At 43.9% G+C, this 12,788-nt stretch overlaps 1 protein-coding gene across 3 annotated transcripts in view; it reads left to right on the top strand.

Annotated features, from left to right (window-relative positions):
* Window positions 1-12,788, top strand: part of DPP6 (dipeptidyl peptidase like 6) — a 559,332-nt gene that overhangs the window by 140,822 nt on the left and 405,722 nt on the right. The window contains exon 1 of one of the 3 annotated variants that reach the window (XM_009558353.2): window positions 6,831-7,336. The exons of the other annotated variants lie outside the window; for them this stretch is intronic. Within the exon in view, the coding sequence (XP_009556648.2) occupies window positions 7,136-7,336 (201 nt within the window). The 5' untranslated portion in view covers window positions 6,831-7,135. Of the gene's footprint in view, window positions 1-6,830; window positions 7,337-12,788 lie in introns of those variants that run through there. 3 annotated transcript variants of the gene reach the window in all.

The following is a 12,788-nucleotide window of genomic DNA, read 5'->3' as shown; positions in this document are numbered from 1 at the left end:
TCTCTCTATATATGCTTTTTTTCTCTGCATATTTATGTTTCTCTCTAGGGTTTTCCTTCAGCTGTGGGGCTTCAAAACCTAAAATTGTGTCATTACATCCCCATGGTATTTTATTGAATCTAGGTTTTACTTCTCTTCCAAGCAACAAGAAAGCAGTCTATTTAGGGACAGCTAGTCCAAGGACTCGCTGTTTAAAGAAGATCTCTGTATTATAAAGAAGCAGCTTTTAAACGAATGTATTTTGACTTGTCTTCTCCCTTGGACATCTGTGGCATGCATTTGAAATGCTGACTGGTTAAATCCCTTCTGTTTCTGTAACATTCTGCATGCACAAGTTCTCGGCGAGTGGAAATTCAGAATTTCTCCAAGGTATGCTGCTTCTGTGTGCTACCTATTTTATACTGCTGAATTAGGGAGGAATACCACCAGCTTCTCCAAGCATGGGCAATTAAGGGTGTGCAGATATGGCTCAGGCACTTAGAATGAAGCAGGAATCTTGTTCATCCCCTTCGCATATAGAGCTGAGCATAATCTCTTGCCTCAAGACATAATCCATCTGAAGTAGCTGATTAAAGCACCAGTGGATGCTTTTCCAAGATGGTGACATTTCTGATAGACCTGCAGCAGCCTACTTTGCCTTCCAGAAGAAAAAACTTGTTCCTTATCTTAAGGAAATTACCTTGAGAGATCATATTAATTATACAAACTAGCTGTTGTCATGGCATATCTGACTTGAGCATCAAATACTGGCAACTTGCAAAGCAGAGAAGAATATGCATAGTGGAAACCAGTTCAGCACCATCAGCTGCATCTTACGTAGCTGCCAACAGTTCTTGGCATCAAGAGAAAAATATATTTGTCTGTAATCTTAGTGGCTTGTCTTGAAGACATGGAATTGGGATCTTGTCCTAACTTCTCTCAGATAAAGCTTCCAAAGACTATTTATTAAGGCAAGAAAGACAGTCTTCAGTGGCAATTCCCATTTACATGTATGGCAATATTAGGAGCGGTGGTATGCCAGAGCCTCAGTGCGGTGTACAACTGTAGAAACACATCTGCACCTGTACATTCTTTTAATTAGGATTTGCAGTTTCCTTTTCTAGCAGCAAACTTGCACAACCATTGTTCCTGAATGCTCTCTTCTGTATGTTTTTTTTTTTTTTGTGCCTTTCATTACCCCTGCACCAGCTGCAAAAACATAAAAAATAAAGATGGGGAAAACCTTTTTGGTCATGTGGTCTGTCCTTTTGCCAGTTGGCAGGATTATGCCTCATAGCACATTTTCTAGTGCCTCATACAGGCTATTTATAAACGTCCTCACCATGAGGACTTTCACCCATTTCCTCTCAAAACAGTCCTGCTCATGCTACTGGGAAGTACTTGCTCATATTTAGCTACATATTCTTGATTTAATTAGGCCTAGATGTTTGTCAAGACTCCTGGTGGATAAAATCACCTGTTTACTGACCGCTGATAAATGATTGAACATTTATCCACCAGGTGTCAAAAGTACCTTCTGGAGCTGCTGATCTTGCTGGCTTTGAAAATCCTTCCATTGTGTGGCTCCAATTAACCTTGTACCACTCCAGCCTGTCTCCCCGCTCTCCAGGAGTGGTGGTGGTGTCCATCTCTGCCAGTTTTGGTCCATTTCTTTTCTGCCTCTTTGACCTCAGTTGCCTTCATCTAGTTTCTCTCTCAGCCCTCCTACTACTTAGCTGTGTCCCTGCCTCTTCTATACGCTTTTGTTTTTCTTTTTTTTCACTGCTCCCTCTGGGTCCATCTCTTCCCCTAAAAAGCCTTTTCCTCTAGGCTGCTTTCTTTTTTTCTCCCCAAATCTGGTATCCTGTAAAGCCATTGTTCCCTACTGTTCCCAGTACTTGAGTATCAGTGTTTTCCTTTCCCCACAAAAAGCCTTCACTCAACCACTTGAATTATTCTTGCAGTGCTCAGAAAACTCATTTTTCCAATGCTTCTCTTAGTCCAGCCTAGAAAGCTAGCTTCTTTATTTAAGGATTTGGGATTGTTTTGGGTTTTTTGAATCATAGTAAGGCCTGCAAGATTATTTTTTTCAATAATCTGTGTGATGCAAGAGAGAAATTTGCATCTCTATGTCCCAGGCTCGCTCACTGTCCAATGCTGTATTTCTACAGAATTTACTCTGAAATGCTACTAGCACAAATAACGACACAAGAAAGGTTCTGAACAGATTGGCATACCAGTTCCACAGCATATAATACTCCTCAGTTTGCAGCAGCCCTGGTCTCACTTATCTTGACACAATTGTATGCTCCCCTTAGCACACATTAGATCAACATGAGTGATCAAGTGTATCCTCGGGGACTGCTGAATTGGTGCATTTGACATAAGAAGGAGAATTTCTCTTCTGTTTTGTTTTGGTTTGGTTGGGTTTTCAGATGACACCAGACAGCAGATGTATTTATTGTGTAACCCTGAGGCCATTCGAGATTCACGAGGTGGATGTTTTTATCTTGGCTAACAATAGTAATAGGAGTGAAAACAGTGTATCTTTATTCTGTAGTGCCTGGAGTTACTACTATAAAAAATTAGGGGGATGATATTAATAAATAGAGTTGTTTTAAAAGCAAATATTTATTTGTGGCTTTCTGGACTGATATGAAAGGATAATCAGGAAATTCTTAAATTCCTTTAAAAGTTCATTGGAAAAGGAAAATATAATATTTTAAATAATAAAAACTGTACTTGAGCTATTGAAAAATTATTTTTGTTAAAAAGTTTTTACTAATAAGCTGCTTATAACTATCACCACATGAAAACTATAAATATACTTGGCTCTGTCTACAACAAACTGTTATTTAGATGACAAGTTCAAAATTTAAGAAAACACAAATTGCTTAGTCAGAACAGACGAGCGGAACATGAATGCTTGAATTCCCGGATAGAAAGAAGTAATATTTTAAAAAAAAAAAATCCAAGAGAAATATTGTTCTTTTGCCAGTGTTATTCTGAGAAGGCTTGTACAAAAAGAAATATTTTATGTCTTGTTTTAAAGGCAGGGCATGGGTTTGGCCTGCTTGTGATAATGTTGCATTAATAGCAGTGAAATGTGGGGATGCTCTTTATTTATACAACATGGAAAAACCAAGTGTCATTTTTATCAGTATGCTTTAAGAATGTCGGTAAAACATAATTACTTTGCCGCTGCAGGGAAAATAACCTGATCTAACACACTGTATTTTGATAGAAATGTCACTGGTTAGGAATCAAACCTCTGGATACTGAATTAAATATACAACTAAGATGCTTGGCAACACTGTTTTGAAATGCCTTGATTTTTATCTTGGGATCTGTTTGCAGGATTTAAGGATATTTCTTACACAAAATAAGATTGTTTAAAGACAAGAAACTTATGTTTGTACTTCTGAAATGTTTTGCTGCTTTAAACATATTTCATAAAGCAAGTTGCTTTGTTCTCCTCAAATCTTGCCATAGGCTGAAAAGGTTTTTTCCTGTAATGAAGCCCTGGTTACTGATACAGTGTTTGTTTATTGCAATTTTACTATCATGTCTCAATGATCCCTTTGTTTCTTTTTTTGCTACTGTCCTATTTTCCATGTCCTGTTGGTGTGCAAACTGTTTGGCAGTGTCTGGTCGTATAACCAGCTCATTACAGAGGGCTCTGGGTTCCAAGTCGTGCACAGGTAAAGAACAAATTAACCATGGAATGGCAGTTGGAGAATAGAGGACTTCCAGTGCTGAGCTGTGACTCAGGAGTGCTGGGTTGCATCTGTCCCTGAAAGGTGGACAGAACTACCCTAATACAAGCTTGTAGGGGACAAACTATATCCTGAGATAACTTGTGCACAGGCAGACTGAAGTGCTCTCCAGAGCCCCCTAATGAAATCATCTGTGTTTCTTATGACTCAGAAAAATCCACCTGTTTTCAATAATGGCATTGAAAGACTGGTGAATCTTATTGTAGGGGGTTATTCAAGATATTATGTCTCCAGCTGCCTGCTCAGCCCTTCTACGCAAGGTCACTCTCACAGTAGCAGGGCTACAGAAATGCATATTGCAGTTCTCAACTGGTACAAACCATCTTCCTTCACCCACCGCAATCCCCAGACCATGATATGACTTTTCTTCTGCTGTCCCTGGTCTGTCATGGTGTAGAGAGCTGGAATCAGGAAGACCTTTAAATAGCTGTGATTATTTATTTCAGGGTAAATGAATCACAGCCCAAAGCTGCGTGATCAGGATTTTTTGGTGGATGAGGACCATTTGGCTGGTTGTTTTTCACTGAGCTTTTAAGTGTTTGACGTAGCAATTTTATGTTCCCTTAATATAATTTTTCCATCAGTTGTGTACACACACATACATGCACAATATATGCATGCATGAATAGACAAATGCAATTATGTGAAATCTCAATTCTTAAGAATTAAAACCACAAACTGAATGTATTTGGAACTGAACTGGTCCTTAGCTCTTTCAGTTTTTAACTCAGCTGTGAGACAGAATGTTTTCTTTTTTCTGTACTGTCTTTGAGACTTTTCAATTCAGACATTTAATCGTCGGTGGTTTTTCTGCCTGGTGGTTTCATCTTGCCTTTCTTTGATTATTCCTTTGTGTCCTACTTTTCCTTAGAAGTTAAAAATGTATTATTTCTTCTAATCTGACTTTCCTGTTCCTTTGTTTTTTACAATGCTAGTTGTGAACAATTCCAAATGGTCGTAAAGTCACTGTTAATGCAGTTCAAGATGGAATTTAGCTGAGCTAACTGTAGAGATATTTGGTAGTGTGTAGTTAGCTTGTGTCTGAAACATAGCTTATGAGGGGTCCAAGTGGCTTCTGGAAAATTACCTCAGTTATGATGTATGTTGCTATGACTTAGAAGCCAGACCTTTGCTTCAGAGCATTGTGTACTTATCATGGGTTTTAATTAAATGTCAGGATCTCAGTTGTGAAGATCAAAATGTTTCCTTCTTTCAAGTTCCATCACGAAGGAGGCAGTGTTTGTTTTTGTTTTCTTTCTTGATGAGATAAGGTTCCCTTTTCATCTAAATGTTAAGACTTTTCATCCTTGACTTTGAAGACACAAATAAAAAGCAGCTGATGGTGAAAATATTGAGATGTAAAGAGATTTTTTTTTATCAGGCAGTTGTTGAAATCATGGACGGGAGGGGTAGTTGCACTTCAGAACATTGTACGCATGATCTACTGAGGTGTTGAAGTGTTTGGGTTTTTTTTTTGACTGATGAAATTACATATATCAAAGATGGTATTTTCTTAACAGCTAAAACTTTAAGTAAGAACCATGTTTAGAAACATGCCAGCCCATCAAGTCAACTTGCTAAAGTATAATCAAGTTTGTCATCTCTTTAGCAGCAAACCTGTCAATGGGAATGGGCAAACTCTGGTTTATACTCCATTTCCCTTAAGAGGATGCCCGGTAATCCCAAAATCTCTGGCAAACTTAGAGGTCAAAGAGGAGGACAATTTCAGGGGGGAGAAGAGGGGACAGGAACTCTGCCACTTTCCTTTAAACCTAAGCATCTGTTGCTATGGAAACCTGGAGCCTGATGCTGGAGCAACAGGAATTGTCACCCTCTGTCCCGATACAGCAGTGCTGGGAGCGGCTGGACAGGCGCTGCCGTCTCCCCCGGTGCCAGCCTCAGCGCATCCCCGTTTTTTCTTCCTCCGGGTGCGTTAATTGGCGGCCGCGGTTTTCGGAGCCGAAGGAGCGTGGCTCCAGCGCCCCCGCGCAAGGGCCGCGCAAAGGCGGCGCAAGGCCGGCGGCGGCGGGCGGTCCCCGGGAGCGGTCCTGGATCTGGTTTTGAGTCCAGCCCCGATCCCAGCCTTGTCCCGGCTGCTCCTGGCGCCGGGACGGCGCTGTTTATCCCGGGCCGGTGGTGCGGGGAGCCACTTCGGGAGGATTTCCACTGAGGGGCGCTGAAGCACGTTTTAATGCAGCAAAAAAAAAAATGAATTAATACAAAACCAGTAAGAGACACAATTTATCGGATTCTTTTTAAAAACGACGACAACCTCCACAAAACCCGCAATTCCCCCCACCCCCCTCCCCGCCCGCCGTTCCTCTCCCCAGCCGTGGGCAGAAGGGAGACGGGGTGGAGTGGACCGAGCACTGGGCTGCTTGCCGGGGCAGAGCCGGGGCGGCTGGGGCAGGGCACGGCAGGGGGAAAGCTTCGCACTCCCTTCCCTCACCCCTTGCCCGGCGCCCACCCGGCTTCCCGCACTCCCCCAGCATCTGCCGCTCCCGCCTCCCTCCCCGCCTTTCCCCTCCTCACTTCTCTTTCACGGTTGGCGTTCAGGTGTCTGTTGCTCCTTTTTGTGTGTGTGTGTGTGTGCGCGCGTGTTTAAGTTGTTTCCTCAGGAAAGAAAAAGAAAAAAAATAAAAAATTGGATAGAAAGAAAAGAAGGTGCCGAAAATGACACGATTGTGGAAGAGCCCTCCCTCCCTAGAAGAGCAACGTGCTTTGAATTAGACTTCCCAGCCTCTTCCACTCGGTCTCACACACTGTCGCTCTGCCTCTCGCTTGTGCACACTGTTGGTATGCGACCTCGGAGGCGACTGCTCCGCCACCTCTGCCTGGGGAGCCGCTGACAAGCAGCGACTGAGCCAACCCCCCTTCCATTTTTTTATTTTTTTTTTTCTTTTTTCCCTTCTGCTTTTGCAAACACAGGCGCACACCCCCAAAGCACATTTAATGCTGATCCACTCAGGCGCCATTATCGGGGGTACGGCTCCGTGGAGTGTTTTAGGTTTTTTTTTTTCTTCTTCTTTCTTTTTATTTTTTTTTTTCTTCCCAACACTGGATGGTGCAGCATTCCCGGGGCCTGTGGTGTTACGGCTCGATTGCGTTTTATTATTTATTTATTTATCTTCTCTCTCCCGCTCATCGCTCCCCCCTCTCTGCTCTCTCGATCCCCCCCTCCGCTTCTCTCCGGGCGCAGAGGACCGGAGAGCAGGAGCCCTCACTCTGCTTTCCACTGATGCGGGACTGCGCCTCGCCCGTGTGTAGCATGCTGTAGCCAAAAAAAAAAAAAAGAAGAGAGGAGGGAGAAAAAAAAAAAAAAGAGAGGGAGAAGCGTCTCTCTTTCCCTCCCTCCCTCTCGTTTCCCGCGGATTGACTTCATGGCTTCGCTGTACCAGCGGTTCAGCGGGAAGATCAACACCTCTCGCTCTTTCCCCGTTCCCCCCGAAGCGAGTCACCTCCTGGGAGCCCAGAGCAACGAGGAGGACGGCGCTGCCGGCAAGACCTCGCGTCCATTGCAACAGGAAGGCAGCCGGCCCCGCTTCCAGTACCAGCCGCGAAGTGACTGCGAGGAGGAGGATGTAAGCGCCGGTGCCGTTCGCGTTGGGTTCGGTTTGGGGTCTCCCCCTCCCTCCTCCCCGGTCCTGCCTGTCTGCCCCTCCCGGCCGGCGGCGCTTTCTTGCGGTTTGTTCGCTCTTCCAAGCGGATCTTCGCGCTCGTCTTTTCCCCCGTTGTGCCGGGGATGGTACGGGACGGAGCCAAGCCCCGCGCTGCCCCCGCACCTCTCCCCGTTACCTGGCTCTTGCGCGGCTGCGGCGCGGGGCGCGGGGGCAGCGCCTTCGGAAACGGCGAGTGCGAGCTCCGGCCGCCTTACTCCAAGCGAGGCCGCAAGTCTTCCTCTTTTCCCCCTCCCCCGCCCTTTTTTAAACTGTTATTCCGTGTTTTACCCTTTAACACTCCCCCAGGGCAGAAGTCTTCACCTTGTCCCTCCCTGCTTGCTTTCCCGTCAGTGTTCCCCCAGCCTGGCTGGCGGCGGAGGGGAGTAGAAACTTTTTAACCCCTCAGCAGCCGTTTCTGAGGCTCTGTCTCATCCCTCCCCGCCACCCCCAGCGGGGAAGGGGGGGAGGAAGGTGCTAACTTCGGCCGCGCACCTTCCGCTCCCGCGCTGACTCCGAGAGCAGCGACTTCAAAAGGTTCATCTGCATATCGCCTTAGTAACGAGTGACTCATCCAGGCCGCCGGTTATCTCTGTGGCGGATGGAGTTAAAGTAGCTTGTGTCGATTGCGCCTAGTTTCTTTAGGTGAGGGGGAGAGGGCGTTTAGAAAGCGGAGAGGTGAAGGAGGGCTGGCGTAGTTCCCCATTGCTGGTGTAGCCTGAGTGGTGTTAGGTTTGGAGAGGGATTTGAGGGTGTTTTGCCTCTGTGAAAGCACGCACAAGGGGAAGCAAATGGCTGCAGTTGGCAATAGTGTTTGTATGAGTTAAATACTTCTTGATCGGGTGGGACGCGTTAGCTTTGCGGCAGGTATCAGCTCCGGCTCTGGGAGCTTTTCCAGGAAAGGCACCGCTTCAAGCCGAGACAGTAAGTCTGCCTCACTCAGAGGAGAGAGTTGTGTTTACAGGGAAACTTCCTTGGGCTGTCTTTTAATTCCCCGTTCATCCCTTCATAAAGACTTTCGCGGTTGGTAGAGCAAGTGCGCTTTTACCAGCGATGAAGCGAACCGGCATCCCCGAAGTGACTGCCGCGCTGATAGCCCCCCAGGGACCAGCAGTGACAGGACCCTGGATTAACTCTTCCCTGTGACTCGCTCACAACGGTCTTGGCACTGCTGCTCCTTGGCCTTGGCCAGCTGCGAGAGGGACCCTACCCCGTGCCTGGTTGCCCACACCCACCCGTGGCCCTTCCCGTGGGCTGGGCTCTAGGTGTCGCTGCGAGCCAGCGGAGTTACCGCCGGCAGCATTGGGCTCACGCACATTTTTCCTCATTATTTGACTGTTTTAATTTCGTTTTCTTGGGTTTGGAGACAGCAGATGTCTGGAGACGCTTTTCTGATCGCCAGAAGCGCTGAGCCCAGAAGCAAAGGATGCAGTTTAGCGTGTGCAAGTGATTTCTGCTGACAGGCTCTGAAATAATATTAATAATAATAATAATAAACTACTAGAAAGAGTTGGGTTTTTTTTCTCCCCTCAGGGTTTGTGTGGAGGTGGGGGGCATTTTTGTGCAGTGCGATCTTGTAGAGGGAAAGGGTGCCTGTCTAAGTGTCTCCCACAATGGATGCAGAAAGCATGGCCATAAACAGGGATTTGGAGTGACTTCTAAATGCGCGTGGGCACCTTGTGTGAATTATTTGTGAAGGGGACAATGTGTCTGAGAAAGTTCAGTGGACAGGGTCGGACAGTTCAAAGGTGCTCTCCTCCAAGAGAGACTGGGCAGGCTCGGCTGGGGGTCGGAAGAAGAAAGTCGTGATGAAACCAGTGGAAATGGCCTTTAAAGGGTGTTTTGCAGGAAGAAGGGGGCCTGCCCGCTGGGCGGGGGGAGCGGGGGGGGCAGGGGGGCGGTTTGGAGACAGTACAGGCACGGGCGAGAACGGGGACAGAATCCGAGGAGCTGTCCGCCGTGCTGAACCCGAGTGGGGAGGAGACCGGCGGAGCTGTCCGCTGTGCTGAACTCGAGAGGAGAGGGGCGCGGAGGGGCGCTGGCAGAGCTGTCCGCTGTGCCCAACCCGCCCTGTCCCCGTGGGGGTGAGGAACGGTCTGCAATGCTGAACCCCCTAGCACAGTCTCTGATGTGAGCTGCCGGTGGCCTCTTGCCCTTGGCCATGGCGAGATCACAGTGGATAGTGGAAGTTTTTCCTCCATCCCTGACGGTATGAAATCCCCAAGGCAAAGGGAAAAGCAAGGCGGCCAGCAGGCAAAGACTATAGGAGGTGTGCAAGGAGGGTGAACTGTTTGTGCAGAGTGCCAGAAGCATGTTGTGTTGCTTATCATAGGTTAAGGCTTAATGAGGCAGCATTAGAAACCCCTTTCTAAAGTGATGAGGCTTCCAATGTCTTTTTAATAAAAATACTGTAATAGGATATTTACATTCTCCAACACTGATCTATTAAGAAAAGCCAGAGCTTAAACATATAGAAACGAAGTTTTATTGCTTGGCCACACTTGGAAATACCAAAACAAACCTGAGAATCAGGCTGCTCCATTCCTAACTTTGTCACGTGATTAGTAATCAGGAGAGAACTGAGATTTTTTTTGTAGGTTACTGATGATGACTTTCCCTATTGAATTGTGAGTCCTGCATTCAGTACTGGATTCTCAACCACTGGTACACACCTCAATGCTGTACATAACAGAGGGAAAGGCAGGATCTTGCTTTTGAAGGTCACAGTATCATTAGTAAGCATTTTGTTTACTAGAAATACTCCTGGTAGAAATATTCTAGATGAAACCCATATGAAACTAAATAGGAAACAATAACTTTGTCATCAACTAAATTTAAAACAAAGACAGTCGTGATTACATATGACAGCACACTTAGCAGCTATTGGTGAAACAGACTTGAGAACATTGGTTTAGTAATATGGAAGTATAGAAAAGCAGAAGTCATAACATTCTTTAGTATTTTAACAAGTTTTTACAATGTTTCAGATCATGGTACCTATATGAGAGAATATATGTATAGTAGATCTAACTTGTGAACCGAACTTGGTGAAACAGCAAATTTTTAATGTTAAATATTAACTTGATTAGGCAATCATGTTATTTATGGGAGAAGTAGTGAGGAAACCAGATTCTGTAAAAATAACCCCAGAAAACCACTCCTCAATTATCTCAGTATTGCTACTGAAGTTAGTTATTGCAATGGCTCTAAGCAAAATTCTGATGACATTTTTCTTTTGTTATAGGTTTATCTTTTCACTACATTAATTTAGATAGGATGAAATATCTCTGAAGACTCTTAGTAAAATCTAGCTTGGTGGTATAGCAGATGATGAAGAATTTGGTAACGTAATTCTCCTTTTTAGATTGATGAGGTTAATGTTTTTCATATTGTACTGTGGAAGGGATTTTCTCCTAGATGTTGACATGAGATTTTTTTTTTTCCACATAAAATAGACCTTCTTCATTTTTTCCGAGCTTTTTCTTGTTTGGCATCACAATGATTAATGAGTTTAATTTTTGCAGGCAACTGCCAGGAGGTGCTGAGTAAGATGTATCATGCTGATTGTGTATAACCCTGCTCCTTTTAATTACTGGGATGATAACAATGCATTAATCAAGTGCATAAGAAATTCAGCACTTTTCTGTAACACGAAATATTGATCTATTTTACAAGACACTGACTGTAAAAATGATGATCACAGAAGACCTTTTAAAATTAAATTTTGTATGATGAGTTATGTGTTAAAAATATTGAATCCTCCATGGAAACATGGTAAACTTTTCTATATAAAGAGCCATACGCTGCATTCTTATAGGTTCGTTTCTGAGCCAGAACTCCTATTGGCTTTAGTGGGAGACTCAACCATATAAAACCAGCTAGTCTAAAAGTACAAAAGCTTTCATTACTGTGAATATTCTTTCCATAACCAAATTCTTAATATTTCATTCTTTCCTGCATTCGTTTAAAGCTATGTTTGGCCAGTACTTTACTGGTTTTGCAATTTGTAAAGCAGACTGATTTACATTTTGAGAAGTTTTTTCATTCAGATATAAATAGCAATCACTTTGAAATGCTTCAGTAAACTGTTTCCTGCTTGAAAAAATTAAAGATTAAGTAAATTGAATATCATTTGTTAACAGCATGAGTATGAGAAAGTGAGACTCAAAGTCATTAGTGTAAAAAAAATGTAATTTGGTATGCCACACTTGCTGTTGCATGTAATTGAAAGTGTCAATTTTCAGTTCATTATTTGTCAAATGGGAAGAGGTATTGCCGCTTAGAGATGTGAGTCAACGACTGAGTTTCAGAAATGCTGAGGTCTGAGCTGCAGACAACAGGCATTTCAGAAGTGGTGTGATCTTTTCCCAAAGAGATGAGTAATTTGATTGAAAAGAAGGGTTTGTAGGACTGCAGGAGTCATAACTTTACTGAAAGGCATAGTAATTTGAATTGCAATCAGAAGCCTGTCTACAGATCTGAACTGCTGAACGTATAGACAAAACCTACTGTTTAAGTCTGCGAGAATCTCCTCCTCTGCCTCTTCTTGCATGCTGACCTCAGTTATCCTACAGTTATTAAGATGTGAAGAGCTGGGACTAGGTCTTTCAATGGAAATAGTTAAGCCCTGCTGGCATTCTGTAATCTCACGTTTTGGAATTAATAAGAATTGCAGCTTGCTTCCTTCAAAAGAAATAGTTATAAAACTTATAAAAATCACAGGTTTTATTTGCATGGTAGCCCATCACATATTTTGTGATTGCTGAATAATGGACTCTCTGATCTGGAAGTGATGTGTTTTTCATACTTCACTTTATATCTATATTAGAATTAAACCACTTTATGATATTTGCTGTCAGTTTAGTATCAGCTTCTGTTTCTGCAATCTTTACTAGCCATGATGATGCATTCCCCTCAAAAAATCTGACAGAATGTATTTTAAGTATTCAGGAGTAACTGTGTGATGAGGCTGAATTGGGTCTCTAGTAGTAGTGACCTGTGCGGTGAGTTGGGATAGCTTGTGTAGAGTATGCAGTTCAAATTACTTACTCTTGAGCTAACCAGCTAGTCGCTTAAGTGCAGAAACAAGATGCTGAGCCCACATTCAGAGCAGCCTGTGTTCTTTTCCACGGGACTTTCAAAGACATAAGGGGTGGGAAAACAATCTATGAGCATGTGCTGCTCTCCATTGCTTTGTGTATTTTTGTTTCAGAAAAAGCCGGAAAGAAGACAGTTCTTAGATTGTCCATCATAGCTTTGAAAATGCTCTTTGGGAGTCTGAAGATTTTGTAGTTTGAAATAAAAAAAAAAAACCCAAAAACACAAACAAAAAAAACCCAAAACCCAACACATTAATTTGGGCTATTATATTTATTTA

This window comes from Cuculus canorus, chromosome 2, assembly GCF_017976375.1.
Source record: "Cuculus canorus isolate bCucCan1 chromosome 2, bCucCan1.pri, whole genome shotgun sequence".
Lineage (NCBI taxonomy): Eukaryota > Metazoa > Chordata > Aves > Cuculiformes > Cuculidae > Cuculus > Cuculus canorus.
The sequence above is the reverse complement of the archived record's forward strand: the minus strand, read 5'-3'. Positions and strand labels throughout refer to the sequence as shown.